This window comes from Geosmithia morbida, assembly GCF_012550715.1.
Source record: "Geosmithia morbida isolate 1262 chromosome Unknown scaffold_0, whole genome shotgun sequence".
In the NCBI taxonomy this organism is placed as follows: domain Eukaryota; kingdom Fungi; phylum Ascomycota; class Sordariomycetes; order Hypocreales; family Bionectriaceae; genus Geosmithia; species Geosmithia morbida.
The window spans coordinates 392,963-407,243 of NW_023336187.1; the positions used below are offsets into that span (position 1 = coordinate 392,963).

The 14,281-nt window shown below is 56.0% G+C and overlaps 5 protein-coding genes across 5 annotated transcripts; 1 reads left to right on the forward strand and 4 right to left on the reverse strand.

Annotated features, from left to right (window-relative positions):
* Window positions 1-281: 281 nt before the first annotated feature.
* GMORB2_0121 (uncharacterized protein) lies at window positions 282-1,086 on the forward strand (the record flags this gene model as incomplete). Its single annotated transcript, XM_035462107.1, has 4 exons — window positions 282-340; window positions 448-537; window positions 685-980; window positions 1,070-1,086. The coding sequence occupies 4 exons, from the start codon at window positions 282-284 to the stop codon at window positions 1,084-1,086; spliced, it is 462 nt and encodes a 153-aa protein (XP_035325037.1).
* A 924-nt stretch (window positions 1,087-2,010) lies between these two features.
* GMORB2_0122 (uncharacterized protein) lies at window positions 2,011-3,565 on the reverse strand (the record flags this gene model as incomplete). Its single annotated transcript, XM_035462108.1, has 4 exons — window positions 2,011-2,837; window positions 2,896-3,020; window positions 3,159-3,270; window positions 3,328-3,565. The coding sequence occupies 4 exons, from the start codon at window positions 3,563-3,565 to the stop codon at window positions 2,011-2,013; spliced, it is 1,302 nt and encodes a 433-aa protein (XP_035325038.1).
* A 1,012-nt stretch (window positions 3,566-4,577) lies between these two features.
* GMORB2_0123 (hypoxia up-regulated 1) lies at window positions 4,578-7,559 on the reverse strand (the record flags this gene model as incomplete). The annotated part of the gene is made up of 1 exon (XM_035462109.1): window positions 4,578-7,559. The coding sequence occupies one exon, from the start codon at window positions 7,557-7,559 to the stop codon at window positions 4,578-4,580; it is 2,982 nt and encodes a 993-aa protein (XP_035325039.1).
* An 871-nt stretch (window positions 7,560-8,430) lies between these two features.
* GMORB2_0124 (uncharacterized protein) lies at window positions 8,431-10,269 on the reverse strand (the record flags this gene model as incomplete). The annotated part of the gene is made up of 2 exons (XM_035462110.1): window positions 8,431-9,426; window positions 9,583-10,269. 2 exons carry the CDS (start codon window positions 10,267-10,269, stop codon window positions 8,431-8,433), a joined length of 1,683 nt encoding a protein of 560 aa, XP_035325040.1.
* Window positions 10,270-10,770: 501 nt separating this feature from the next.
* GMORB2_0125 (5-methyltetrahydropteroyltriglutamate--homocysteine methyltransferase) lies at window positions 10,771-13,248 on the reverse strand (the record flags this gene model as incomplete). The annotated part of the gene is made up of 3 exons (XM_035462111.1): window positions 10,771-12,840; window positions 12,912-13,069; window positions 13,176-13,248. 3 exons carry the CDS (start codon window positions 13,246-13,248, stop codon window positions 10,771-10,773), a joined length of 2,301 nt encoding a protein of 766 aa, XP_035325041.1.
* Window positions 13,249-14,281: the final 1,033 nt, after the last annotated feature.

Consider the following 14,281-nt stretch of genomic DNA (forward strand, 5'->3'; position numbering starts at 1 on the left):
CTTGTCAACTCCCCCAAGTCTCTTGATCTCTTGATAGGTATCAATACTTGACAGTATTAATCCCATCACACGCGCATAATACTCCTCCCCCCCTCCTCCCTTCCACCCTCTCTTTCCACTGGTGATCCTCCCATCTTTATCTCTCTCTCTCTCTCTCTCTCTCTTTCTCTCCCTTATTTCTCAGCGTTTTCTTCTTCTGTCACCATCTCGACGCGAAATCCCGCGACCCAGAACAAAACGACGGCAAACAAAACTTGTTTTGCAAACTACCACTGCCAAAAATGTCTACAGATGAGGAACTCGACCGCAACTGGCAGCCCAACGGCCGTCGTCCCCAGTCGTATGTTCATCTCCCTGAGAATGCGCCCGGCCGCTCGTGCGCCTTTCCCTTCCAATTGCTGGGAAGGAGAGAGTGGCAACAAGGCAAGGCTGACCGATAACCCTCAGCACAATGGCTCGCACCTTTTCCCAGGAGCTCATGGACATCTTCCGTATCGAAAACTCCCTCACCGACCTCGACTCTCAGGTCGACCAGAGGTTTGTCTGTCCCTGTCCTGCGTCCAAGCACATGATCCCAACCCATTTCCGCTCATGAACGACTCTCTACACCCCTCTCCGTTCCCAGACCAAACACACACACACACACACAGAGAGAGAGAGAGAGAGAGACTAACCTCCCAAAAGGAAACAGCATGTAACCAAATCCAACGATGAGCTCGCCTCCCTCGAGGCCCGCCTCAAGGAGATGGAGTCCCGTCTCAAGAAGAGCCAGCAGCGCATGTCCATGTCCCAGGTCTCCCTGGGCAGTCCCAAGCCCTTCTCCGTACCTGCCGCTGCCTCTTCTTCCCAGCAGCAGCAGCAGCTCGATGCGCCCGTCAACAAGGACGACTCCAAGTCCCGATCTCGCCCTGGAACCGCCCGTGCTACCCAGCAGGCCCCCAGTGCCGGCGACATGCCCCCCACCCCCGGTGGTAGCGAAGGTGAATACTACCTCGTCACCAAGGCTGATTTGGACGACAGCCCTCGCTGACATTTATTTTTCCACGAATTTTCTCTTTATGGACTGAAGATGGTGACCACGAATGAATCAGTTACCGCCTAAGAACAATCGAATGATGAGGAGGTCTCTACCTTCCCCCCCCTCGAGGGAACACCCTGAGGGACGTCAGCAGAGTCCCTCTCTCTCTCTCTCCTTTCCCCTCATGGGAGACCGTCCGATGCCCTCTGGGTCAATCCTAGAGCAAAAGGCAAATCTGACGGCCACATGCAAGCCACCCCCCCCACGACGACCAGGTTCGAGTTCCTTGCTTCTTCACACCATTTGCATCGGGGTGCGGACGGGGGTAGAACAGTCTCAGCACCACACACCCCGTGCCTTCCAAAGTCAAACACGGACGGTTATCTCTATCCCTCTCCCCCAAATCAACCACACCCAAACACACATTCGGCGTTTTGGAATGGCATCACGGCTATTTTTTCTATTTATATCCACATCATCCTTTATAAGCCAATACATACCCCCAACCCACCGTGCCTTTTTTTATTGGCTTTATATCGCTCATTTTGGCATGCTTCTTTATCTTTCTGTTTTTAGGGAGGGACTCTTTCGATGGAAAAGGATATATATATATATATATATGCTGCCGGGACTCTTCTGGTTTTTTTCCCTCCCTTTTTCTTTCTTTTTTTCGGAGGGGATTCATTTTGAATGGAGCATATATACGCACACGCACATTTTTGTAATATGGTGGAACGAGTTTCTCTTTTAACGGCCTAGCTGAGTCGTCATTACCTATACCAATGATTTCATTTTATTATTTCCATGTAACGTTCATGAACTTGACTTGGCCTTGGCTGGCGTGGTCATCTATCTCAACATGAGCAGAGGTTCATTGTCGGGACCAGACTAGTACAGCTGGAGGATATTACTAAACTTGCTATGAGAGGAGAAGAAGAAGAGAAAAAAACGGATGCGATGGAAAGAAAAAGAAAAGAAAGAAAGAAAGACAATCAACCACCCAACGTCTTGTTAGCAAACCCAACGGCCCCACTGCCCAGATCAAACGCCACAACGACAGCCTTGAGCATCATATCCCCCAAGACAGCGACGTCGAGATCCTTAGCACCCTGCATGCCACCCCAGCAGTAGTCCTCATCACCGTCGCCTATGCTGCTGGTGGTGGTTTTTCCTGTGCTGCTGCCGACAGGCCCATAGTTGAGGTACTTACCGGCAACGGTAACGAACTTGTCCGACCCGGGGATCTTGAAGAGCAGATCGGGCAGGCTATCGGCCAAGACGCAGGGGAAGGTGTAGGCATTTTCGAGGCGGGGGTCGACGCGCATGCCCGGGATGTCGAACCAGTACAGGCCAGCCAGGGCCTGGGGGAGGAAGAGCAGCGTCGTGGCCGTGTCGACCGTGGCGCGGAAGTCCCGGTCGTGCCACAACCCGTGGCTCCCGTGCCACCCAACTGTCGAGAAGTCGACGTCCCAGTACGAGCTGGACGGCACGGGGGGCACCCACGCGATGGCGTCTTCGGACAGGGAGTCGTCGTCCGCCACCTGGCCAAAGTCGATGCGGCCCGACGCGTTGTGACGTAGGTCGGCTGTGATGATCGGCCTGCCGTTGCTGCCCACCAGCGCCTCTCTGATGAGCCGGGTGATGCTGCTGCTGCTGTTGGACGTGGGTTTTGACAAGCCCAGAACACCGCTCAGCCCCGTCTCGTTCTCCAAGCTGGCGGGTATGATGCGCGCAGATTTGACGGTTGCAGAGTCGACGCGTAGGGTGCCCAGCCTTACGGTGTCGTGGTACGTCACGCCGTCGGCAGAGGTACCGTCCCCTGGAGGGTGTCAGTCACGGTGCCATGGGGGAAGGGGGAGACGGTATCGTCTGTTTACCGTATCGGATGTCCCATTCTGCATCTTGGAGGAGAGTAGACGTCTTGGACATGTTGGGACGGTATCGGGGTGCCCACGGACCGTTGTGGTTGACCGTGTAGACTGTGGCTATCGACTCTGTCCATCTGTCTCTGTCGGTAACTTGTACACAAGAAGAAGAGAATGACGGAGAGGGAAGAAAACAGGGGAAGCGGAGAAGGAGGGGGGGGAGGGGGGAGGAGGAGAGAAAGAGATGGATGTGGAGAAGGAAAGAAGGGACTCACAGATCTGAAGAGCTCGTGTCGACGGCCAACTTGATCAGCTGCGGCGGATTGCCGACCGCCAAGTTGGCAATGTACACATCATCTCTACCAAGGGGGTTGGCAACAACGCGGCCTACTGGAAAGTGTTGTTAGGTCTTGATCAGCAACCTAGGGGTCCTGAATCTCTCACCACTGCCAGCACCGTCGTCGGGACCGGTGTCCGTAGTCGAAAGCGCAGACATGACCTGGGATGACACGCCACCACCCCATTTCCGATGAGCAGCCACCCAGTCGCGCACAAAGTCTCTCCCCCCTGTGGCATCATTAGAAGAAGGGGACACAGCGACTGAGAAGGTCTGTGTCTGATCCCGCGGCTGAGGCAGCGCAGCCACAGCCGTGACGAGGGTGATGGAATCGACAAGACGCATGTTTTCTTCTTCTCTTCTCTCTCTCCCAACGAATGCTGTTCATTCAATCCGATGTCTTCATCCAAGTCTTCACGCACTTTCAACCATATGAAGAGAGAGATGTAAAAAGAGACGAGTGTGTATATGCATGTATGAGAGAAATGAACAAAGAAAAGGGGGGGGGAGAGAACATCTACACATATACTCACTCCTTTGCCCATGTCCTCCTTCCCAACCGAAACAAATTCTCAGCGCAACGAACAAGAATAGAACAGAAAAACCGCGGCATCATGCAGATCTAACATCCGTCCCTCGTACAGATAAAAATAAAAATCCAGACGGTACCTGTCCCCTGTCTTCATTCCAGTTACACTCATGCCGTTTTCTCACCTCTCTCTTTCAGCTTTCATTCTTTTTTTTCTCCATCGCGCCACAAACTCGTATACAATTTCACCGAGTACTTATAGTAGAGAAGAAAGAAAGGGGGGGGGGGGGAAATGAGAGGGAAGAGAAGCCCCCGTGTTGGCCATCACACAGACTGGCTTGGTATCACAGATTCACCGATGTCGGGGTCGAGACAAGACGTTGTAGCTTGTGGCCTGAGTATAAACAAAGTAATAACAACAACTACTACTACTACTACTACTACTGCTATATTGTTCCTCGTTGTATCTTTGAAAACTTCCATCGTGGTCGATTTGAAAAATTTCTGCCATGTCCTTTGCGCGTGCATATGCACATGTACTGCAAAGCGAAGATACATTGCTCTCATGCCTCTCCCCTTTCTGTTGCTCAGCCAAGGCCTCGTGTCACGTTGCTTACTGTGATACGAAGAGGGCTTTCGAGGAAGGAGGAAGGGACGGCAAGGTTCAATATCCGGTCATAAGGGGAACTTCTTTTTTTGGTTTAGACGCGGGAAAAGAAATAGAGGAACTCTGCATGCTTGGCCTATTCTAGACCTTCTTTGTCCTTCATATTCGTCTACAATCCATTATGTATATGCGTGTGTGTGTGTGTGGCCCTATTGAGTCTCTCATAGCTCATCATGGTTCTGGGCCTTTTGCTTGGCAGCATCCTCCTCCACCTTCTTCCAGTCGTCTTCCGTCATGTTGTTGATCCACTCCTCCAGCTCCTCGGGGGTATATGTCCTATCGCCGACCTTGATGGTCTCACCTGAAGGGTTGGCACTCGAAGTCTTGCTGCTGCCCTTCTTGCTACCGCTGCCGCTGCTCTTGCCTCCCTTGGTAGATGACGACTTCTTGCTGCTGTTCTTCTTGGCTGTCGCGCCCTTGAGGACGATGTTCTTGGTCGCCAGCTCGATATCCTGACGCCTGGTCACGATCTCCTGCACAAGGAGTACGGGGTTGGCCGTGGCCGGGAGGGCGTCCTGCTTGACCTCCAGGTCCTCGAGCCAGAGCTCCGTCGTCTTGGCGATGTCCTCGAGGGACTTGATGTCCTCGCGCGTGTAACCGGGAAGGACAGGTCCGCTCTCGTCCTTATCGGCGGCCGCGTCATCCTCCAGCGCGTCGTCGTCTGAAGCAGCCGGGGTCTCGCTGGCGGCAGCCGTCTTGGCGTGCCACTCCTCGTAGTCGTCAATGTTCTTGCGCATCTTGCCCACGAGCTCCGACGTCCGACTCAGGACTTCCTTGAGCTGCTTCACCTGCTCCGGGCGCTGGCTGCCCTCGTCCTTGCGCTTCTGGATGGGCGTGACCAGGTCCTGCAGCTCCTTGAGCTTGGCCTTGAACTCATCCTTGGTGGCGTCCGACCCGTCCTCGTAGAGCCACTCGCCGGCGGCGCTCGACTTTTCGGCTAGCTTGGTCCGCTCCGTCTCGGTGGACACAGCCACGAAGGCCTCGTCCTCCAGGAGGTCCCTGATCTTGTACGTGAAGCCCTCGAGCTGGTTGAGAGCCTCCTCTCGCTGGATGCGGGCCTTGTCAGACGCCGCAAATGCCTTGAGGCGGTCCTTGGCCTTGATATGCTGCTCCTTGGAAAGCTCGGGCGTGCCTAGCTTCTCCACCGTAAACTCAATCGGTATGGAGACAGTTTCCGTCTTCTTCGCCTCCTCCGTAGAGCCGGCCGTCGTCGACGACTTGGCGGCATCGGCGGTGGAGGACTTGGTGGCATCAGCCTTGGAAGAGGAAGTGGCGGTTGAGCTCTCTCCAGGCTTATCCTCAGATCCGACAACCGTCTCCGTCTCGGTGCTGTCCTCCAGATGCTCCTGATCCTTCTTGCCGAATCCGAACAGGTTCTTGACGCCATCGACAAAGCCTTCCTTGGCCTCGGCCTCGCACTCAGCGGCAGCCTTGACAATCTGAACCTCGCCATCCTCGCCGCTGAGCTTGGCGCCCAGACGGAAGAAGACCCCGGACTCGACGCACGAGGGGTGCTTCTCCTTGATGAAGGCAATGGTCGCCGTGAGGTTCTTGGTGGAGATCGCCTTGATGTCCTTCTTGACATCGCCAATCTGCTGGAAGAAGGTGAGGGTGAGGTCCTTGTCCTCAGTGAAGGTGTACTCCTTGGCAGGGCCGCCCAGGGGGGAGATGGGGGACCAGAGACGCTGCGTCTGTTCCTTGCCGCTCCCCGCAGCCGTCCACTTCATACCGGCGGCGTAGGAGGCGCCCTCGGAGATGCGGATATCCTTGACACGGAAGCTGGGGCTGAGACCGGCAGCACGGAAGCCGGCACCAAAGGCGGCAGCCTCGTCCGAGTTGACATTGGAGCGAAGCTTGTCGGCGGAGCCAAACGTCTTCTCGAGGGCCTTCTGGACGAAGGGAGTGCGAGTGGCACCACCGTGGAGGATGACGGAGTCGAGATCGGCAATGTCGAGACCAGACATCTTGAGCGCATCCTGGACGGCCACGTTGATGCGGTCAACGTAGGCCTCGGCCATGGCTTCGAACTCTGTACGGGAAACCTTGTACTTGAAGTCGACGTCCTCGTATAGGCCCTCGAAGCTGGCCTGCGTATTCTGGTTGGCGCTCAGGACGTGACGTACGCGTTCGGCGTCCTTGTTGAGCTTGGCCATGGCCCTCCCGTGGGCGCGGATGCCCGCCTCGGTGGCAGAGATCTTCTTGGCGCCCTTGGACTCGAGGAATTGGGAAATCATATCATCGACGATGAGGTAGTTGAGAGCGTCACCGCCGAGGGTGCGGTCCCAGCCGGCGCCCATAACCTGGGCCTCCTGGACCGTCTTGTTGAACTTGCCAACGTCCTTGACCTTGCGGCTCTGGAACTTGATGACTGAGGCCTTTGTGGAGCCGGCGCCCATGTCGAACACCATGTGGTACTCGGGCTTGGCGCCATCGTTGATGTTGGGGAACTGGCGGCTAGTAGCGTAGTTGAGGCCGACAGCGAGGCCGTCGCTGACCAGGCTCAGGACGTTGAGGCCAGCCAGCTTGGCGGCAGCCTGCACGGCGCGCTTCTCCTCGGCCGTATAGAAGGGGGGCACGGTCAGGACGATGGATCGCACAGAGGAGCCGTCGCCGGCCGCGGCCTCGGCGTTCTTCTGGATGTTCTGCAGCTGCATGGCCAGCAGCTCCTCGACGGTCCAGGAGTCCTCTTCGGCGGCCACGCTGCTGCTCTTGAACTGGGCCGTGCCGCGCGTCGGGTTGGCTTCGAGCTGCAGGGCCGGGTGACGGGCGGCGTACTCGCGGACGGTGGGGTCGTTGACCGGAAGGCCCAGCAGCGTCTTGAGGTTCGGGTACACCTCGCCGGGGAACCTGGCGACCAGGGCCATGGCGTCGGATCCGTAGAGCCTCTCAGGGTATTGGCCGACGTTGGAGCCGCTGCCGCCATTGGAAGGCTTAAAGACCACGGCAGACGTCTCCTTGCGCCTCGAGTCCTTGGTCAAGATGATGTCGAGCGGCACGCCGGGCTTGACCAGCGCCGCCTTGATGTACTCAGTTCCCAGGTCGACGCCCATGACGGCCGAGGCAGCCAAGACGTGCGACGAGAGTAACAAGATGGCTCCTAGGAGCATCGCCAATGGCGACACTCTGGTGGGAGCGGCCACCATGGTGTGTGTGCGGGCGTGTGTGTGTGTGTGTGGCGGGGGGAGGGAGACGCCTAAAAAGAGGGAGAGAGAGAGAGAGCGCAAGGCAAAAGCCACACAACAAGATGACAGTTGTGAAGATATGCACAAGATGCCAAAGAAAAAAAAAGAAAAGGAGTGAGGATGCAAAGGGTGGGAGGAAAGGAATCTCGTCACCAGAGGTGGTTGACGTGGCCTCAAGGAAAGGTGCAATGCATCGAAGAAGAGGGAAAGCAAGTTGCCCTTTGTGTGTGTGTGTGCATGTGTGTGTTACGAGCTGGCGGCTAGAAGAGGACAAGTTGTACATAATTAAGCAATTGCAGGGTGCTGGCACCGCATTCCTTAGCTGTGACGTACAGCGTCGGGAGCTGGACAAAATAAGTCAAACACCAACCCAACCGGCCTTGTACTTGTATAACCGTCTCCTGATCTTCATCCATCTTCCTCTTTGTATTTTTTCTCCCCCTCTGAAGCCCTTTACTCTCTTTCATCTCTGGTATAGCTAAAAGGCAGCCAAACCTCTCGTCTTTGTTATTTTACGAGCACTATTGGAAACCTACTCCGTACAGCGTTGAGTTTGGCTTCTTCTTCTTCTTCTTCTCCTTTTTTAGTATAATTTAATTTGAAATTTTGTTATCATCTTTTTGAAAGACATCACCACCCCACTACAAGGCTGAGTGAGGACAGTATTACTACAGATTACAAGTGCAGTCAGTCCCAATACTAGACAACATTCAAGGATGAGAGTCCAGCATGAGATTCCAGGATGACACAACGAAAAACTGCTTAGCATTGCATCGAGGGGGCACGGCAGCTGGAGGTTATGGTTATTCTTACATAAATCTGCGTGCATGTGTCATTTCCGCACCGACTTGAGCAGCGGCGCGATCCTTGATCTCTTGCTTAGTCCAACTCGGTATAGAGGCGGCCTGCTATTGTTGTTGGTCATCCAAGATGCCCGCCTGATTTCACTCTTGATCTCGCTCTTCTTTTCGGGTTTTGGTTGGTATTCCAAGGTGGGGGTTGCAGGCTTTTCCGGCCCTGTGTCTGTGTCCCTGGTGATGTTATCACCGTGTGGCTTCTCCTCCTTGGGTGCTGTGCATTCTTCGTCATTCTCTTCAACGTCTTGTATCGTCTTGGCAGTGCATTTCCCTCCCTTTGGAGTGGCATTCGCATCCTCTGCTGCGACGTCGGCTTGTATCTTGGTAGTCCCATGGACCATCACTATAGTGGCATCTTCTCGTATCGTGGTATCGACGGCCTGATCTGTCGCACCATTTTTCGGCCACCCTCGGCCTTTCTTACTCTTGGCGCCTTCTTCCTGCTTTGGCTTCTGATGCTGCTGCGGCTGCTGTTGCTGTGGCCTCGCCTTCGCCTTCGCCTTCGTCTTCGCCTTCATCTTCGTCTTCTTCTCGTTCGCTGGCCGACGGGCCTTGATATGGTCCTCCTCAAAATCAGATTCCATTTCATCCTGTACCGACTGCGGAGGGGGCTCCTCGGGCTCAACTGAGACACCACCATCATCATGCACGGTTTCTGTAACCTCCTTTCCCTTCCCCCCCTGCACCTCCGATCCCTCCTCCAATGCCCTTGGGGTTGAGCCCAGAGCAGGTATCACATCCGGCGAAGAGTTCCAGTGCCCTGCATTCCGCGGAACCTCCTTCGGCTTTGGTGTTGTCGCCGTCGGTGCAGCGTCTGTGTTCTCGCGCGCTGACGACGCGACGCTCCGCTGCGTGTTGACATTTGTTGCTGACCCGCTAGACCTGACAATCGCCCCCGCAGGCAGTCTGGGTCCCATATCCTGGCTCGGCTCCTCCCCCTCGGTGTCGTAGAAGCTCCGGTACTCTCTCCTCTGACTATCCGTCAGCCCTCGAGTCCCGACCATGAATGACGATCTATCGATCGGGAGGGTCGGCTGTAGTAGTGGCGGAGGCATGCTGCGTGGTGCTGCGTCGCCGCCGAAGCCGTCGTCTCCGTCATTGTGGTCCTCGCGGGGGGGTAGTTGGACCAGGTCGATGTCCTGTGATGACGGTATCGTCGAGCTGATTTTCTGCCTCTTGTTTCTGCGTCTTTCCGTTTCGTCGTTGTCGGTGGCGGCGGTGGCGGCGGTGGCGGGGAGACTAGCCGTAGACAATAGTTCGGTTGAAGATGAATGTCTGTTTTTTGGCGCCTTGATGCCAATTGTAGGGATGCGGTGCGTAGGCGCAGGAGGACTGCTGGGTATCTTCCACGGGTCGTCGGCCTGAAGGGGGTCCGTAGCTGTCGGCTTCCCTGCTTCGGCATGCCGTTGCTGTGGCGTGGCTGTGGGCGTGGCTGCGATCGCGGTGGTGTTGGCACCATGAACCGGTGGTGATGGACGCATCTGCTCATCCAGGATACTCTGGAAGAACGCGGGGTCCGTAGACTCCTGTTCGTGCTCGTCAGGGGAGCGCTGCTGCTGCCTGTCGGACATCTGCCAGGGTTCGGGTCCGGGTGCCTCCCCCGCGATCGTGGGGGCCAGTATTGGACTGTCGCCGTCGTCATCATCGTCCGAATCCGCAATGATATGTGGCGTCGACATCTGAGTGTCCATGCCCCGTACCTCTAACGAGGAGTCACCAGGAGCGGATGGAAAGTGCTTCTTCGTCTTCACACACGCAACGCAAGCGGGCTGTACGAGTGCTGGATCGTCGAACTGCTGATAGTAGATAGGCATAAGAGGGGGGATGGTGAACTCGCGCGCGGGGCAACGCGCTACCAGACGCGAATTCACGTGACTATACGCATCAAACTACCTGTAGAGCAGTAGAGAGCAAAGTGCTCTCACCTCAAAAAGCCCGTCAGACACTCGACACAATTCGATCTATGAAACAGGGGACAGCTGGTTTTCGATGGGCAAAAGAAAAGAGAAGAGAAAAAAGTACTGAATTGTTTCGATCATTATTCATCTATGTTGAATGCTAGCCCATCTGTCACCAAACCAACAAAAAAAAACAAACAAACAAAAACATTGTTGTTTCCCAACCTCCGGGCTAAAAACTTTTTTTTTAGCATGCAGCAAATTGTTGTTAAATCCCTTATCAAGGCCCAAACGCCGATGTTGAAATCGTAGCCGCTCATATTCAAGCAGGCGGCTGCTGTCAAATAACACACACTAGTTGTCACAGTCCTCTCCAACCTCCCTCACATCATCCTTACAGGATAATGCTGACAGCATTTATTTGGCGTACTGGGCACGGAAGGCCTTTGCGGCGTTGACCATGTTGACGAGGGCCTCCTTGGTCTCCTTCCAGTTACGGGTCTTGAGACCGCAGTCGGGGTCGATCCAGAGCTGCTCAGGCTTGAGGTGCTGGAGCATCTCGGCGATGCGATCCTTGATCTCCTGCTCGCTGGGGACACGGGGAGAGTGGATGTCGTAGACACCAGGGCCGATGTGGCGGGGGTAGGCCTCGTCAACGAAGACCTTGAGGAGCTTGGCATCCGACTTGCTGTTCTCGATGGACAGGACGTCGGCGTCGAGGGCAGCAATTGCGTAGAAGAAGTCCTGGAACTCGGAGTAGCAGAAGTGAGAGTGGATCTGGGTAGAGTCCTCAACACCAGATGCGGATAGGCGGAAAGCCTTGACGGCCCACTCGAGGTACTTGGTACGCTCCTCGCCAGAGCGGAGAGGGAGACCCTCGCGCAGGGCAGGCTCGTCGATCTGGATGACGTCGACGCCGGCCTTCTCGAGGTCGATGACCTCGTCGCGGAGGGCCAGGGCAAGCTGCTGGGCCTGGACGGACTGGTGGACGTCGTCACGGGGGAAAGACCACCGCAGGCAGGTGACGGGGCCGGTAAGCATACCCTTCATGGGCTTGCTGGAAACGGAGACGGCGTACTTGGACTCCTTGACCGTCATGGGGGCGGGGCGGGATAGGTCACCGACAATGATAGGGGGACGGACGCAGCGCGAGCCGTAGCTCTGGACCCAGGCGTGGGTGGTGAAGGCGTAACCGTCTATGCGCTCGCCAAAGTACTGGACCATGTCGTTGCGCTCGGGCTCGCCGTGGACGAAGACGTCGAGACCAAGCTCCTCCTGGATCTTGACGTTCTCACGGATCTCCTTCTGGATGAAGCCGTCATACTCGGCCTCAGTAATCTCACCCTTGGTGAACTTGCTGCGCTGGAGACGGATGTCCTTGGTCTGGGGGAAAGAACCGATGGTGGTGGTGGGGAAGAGAGGGAGCTTGAGCTTGGCCTGCTGCTGGGCAATGCGGACGGTGAAGTCAGACTTGCGGTTGTGGTCGGCCTCGGTGACCTTCTCCTGGCGGGCCTTGACCTCGGGGTTGTTGGTCCTCTTGGAGGTGGCACGGGACTGCATCGACTTGGCATTGGCCTCGAGCTGCTCGCGGACAGCGGCAGGACCCTCGGTCACGGCCTTGGCGATGACGGCAACCTCGACGGCCTTCTCGGAGGCGAAGGAGAACCAGTCGGCAATCTCGGCGTCCAGCTTCTTCTCACTGGCGAGGGTGTGGGGGGTGTGGAGGAGAGAGCTGGAGGTGGCGACAATGACGCGGTCCTTGCCGAGCTTCTGGATGGCCGTCTCGACGATCTCGATAGCACGCTTGAAGTTGGTCTTCCAGATGTTGCGGCCGTCAACGACGCCGGCAGAGAGGACGGTGTTGGGGCCAATGGCGCCAGCGATGGTGTCGAGCTGCTCGGGGTTGCGGACGAGGTCGACGTGGACACCGTAGATGTTCTGGGGGATGGCCTCGAGGTTGTGGACGATGTCGCCGAAGTAGGTGGTGAAGACGAGCTTGGGGATCTTGTCACCCAGGCTGGCGAACTTCTCGTAGGTAGGCTTGAAAGCAGCCTTGGTCTTGGCAGGAAGGTCAAAGACCAGCGAGGGCTCGTCGATCTGGACAGTCTCGGCACCAGCTTCCTTGAGCTGGGTCAGGAGCTGCTCGTAGACGGGCACGAGCTTGTCGAGCAGGTCAATGGGGTCGACAGTCTGCTCACGGTCGGCCTTTCCGAGGTGGAGGAAGGTGACGGGGCCGACGAGGACGGGGCGGGTCTTGAAGCCAGCCTCCTTGGCCTCGAGGAAGTTGGCGACAACCTTGGGGTTGGCAGCCAGCTTGAAGGTCTGGTTGTTCTGGAGGGTGGGCTTGACGTAGTGGTAGTTGGAGTCGAACCACTTGACCATCTCCAGGGAGGGGACGTCAATGCCGTCCTTCTGGTGGCCACGGCCCATGGCGAAGTACTCGTCGACGTTATCAAGGCCATCCTTGGTGTAACGCTCGGGAACAGCCTGTGAAGGAGGGGAAAGGGTCAGCCGGCTGTGATGGAGGAATGCGGCCCAGCTGGGGAGAGAAGACATACACCAAAGTCCTGGATGTGGTTCAGGATGTGGTCGTACAGGGCAAAGTCACCGCTGGGGATGGAGTCGACACCGGCATCCTGCTGGATCTTCCAGTGGGCAAGACGGAGACGCTTGGCCTCGGCGAGGAGGTCGGACTGGGAGATCTTGCCGGCCCAGTCTGCGAAACGAATTAGCTTTTTGGGAAAGAGCTGATGATGAGCAGAGGAAGAAGGGTATGTCTTCTCCTTCTGCCCCTCTCTTCCTCTCTCCATCTCTTCACTTACAAGCCTCGGTAGCCTTCTTGAGGTCACGGTTCACACCCATGCGGGGGAAACCAAGAACAGCGGACTGAACCATTGTGACGAGTTTTGCTGATGTGCTTTGGAAACTCGAAAACTGATGATGATGAAGGAGAGAATGTTAGAGTTCAGCTTGTGGAAAAAAAAATTGAAAAAAAAAATTGTGCGAGTCGGGGTTGTGAGAGAAGGAGGGGGGGGAGGAAGAGGGAGCTGGTTACGCTGACTTACGTGGAAGAGAATCCTGGTGCTGTTCACAACAGGAATCTAGGTAGGACGATGGAAGAGAGGAGGATGCACCCGATTGAAATAAAAGGGTACGGATGGAAGGGGAGAGGAGGATGAAGACGGGAGAGAAAGGAGGAGGGGAAAAAATTTCAGAAAGAGGGGAGGGGGGTGGCAGCGGGGTGAAATATACTTGCGGAGTGCTGGATGGGCATTGCTCTGGTAGCACTGTGGCAGTATTGGCAAGAGACAGTACCTAATCGTAGCGAATAGACCGGGCCTCAGTACTGGTACGAATACTTATTAGGGTCCTCTAGTGCGAGAAAAGACGCAGCGTAGTGGTCGGTCGAGCCCAAGGGGCGGGGGAGGGGTAATGGTGAATTCTGATGATTCTACGGCGTCTCAGCAGTTTCTGCAGCCTCTGACGGTCTCTGGGAGAAGAGAGGAAGAGAAAAAAAAAAAAAAGAACCCTGAAGCATCAGCCCCTCCAACCCCTCCATGGAGCCCTTCCTCTTCCAATCTTCTACTTGGCAGAATTGCCCCTCGATCCACCCAGATGCATGCATGCATCCAAGCTTTGATTCAAATGGCCAGGCAACGTGCCTCGACATTGCTTGTCTTGTTCAATGTCACCTAATCCGATACACCGCACAATACTCGTCCTCGCAATGGCAGTCCGTAGTACGCCTCCGGTCGGCGATTGATCTCGTGTGTTGTGTCTGAGTATCATCCACGTTGTACGTTGTAATACCCCGCTCCCTGCTTCATAATGTGAGACGCGGGACCAGAGAATACGCCGAATACTTTGGTAGTGACGATAGTAATAATATGCCCCCCCCCCCCCCCCCCCCCCCCCCCCCCCCCCCCCC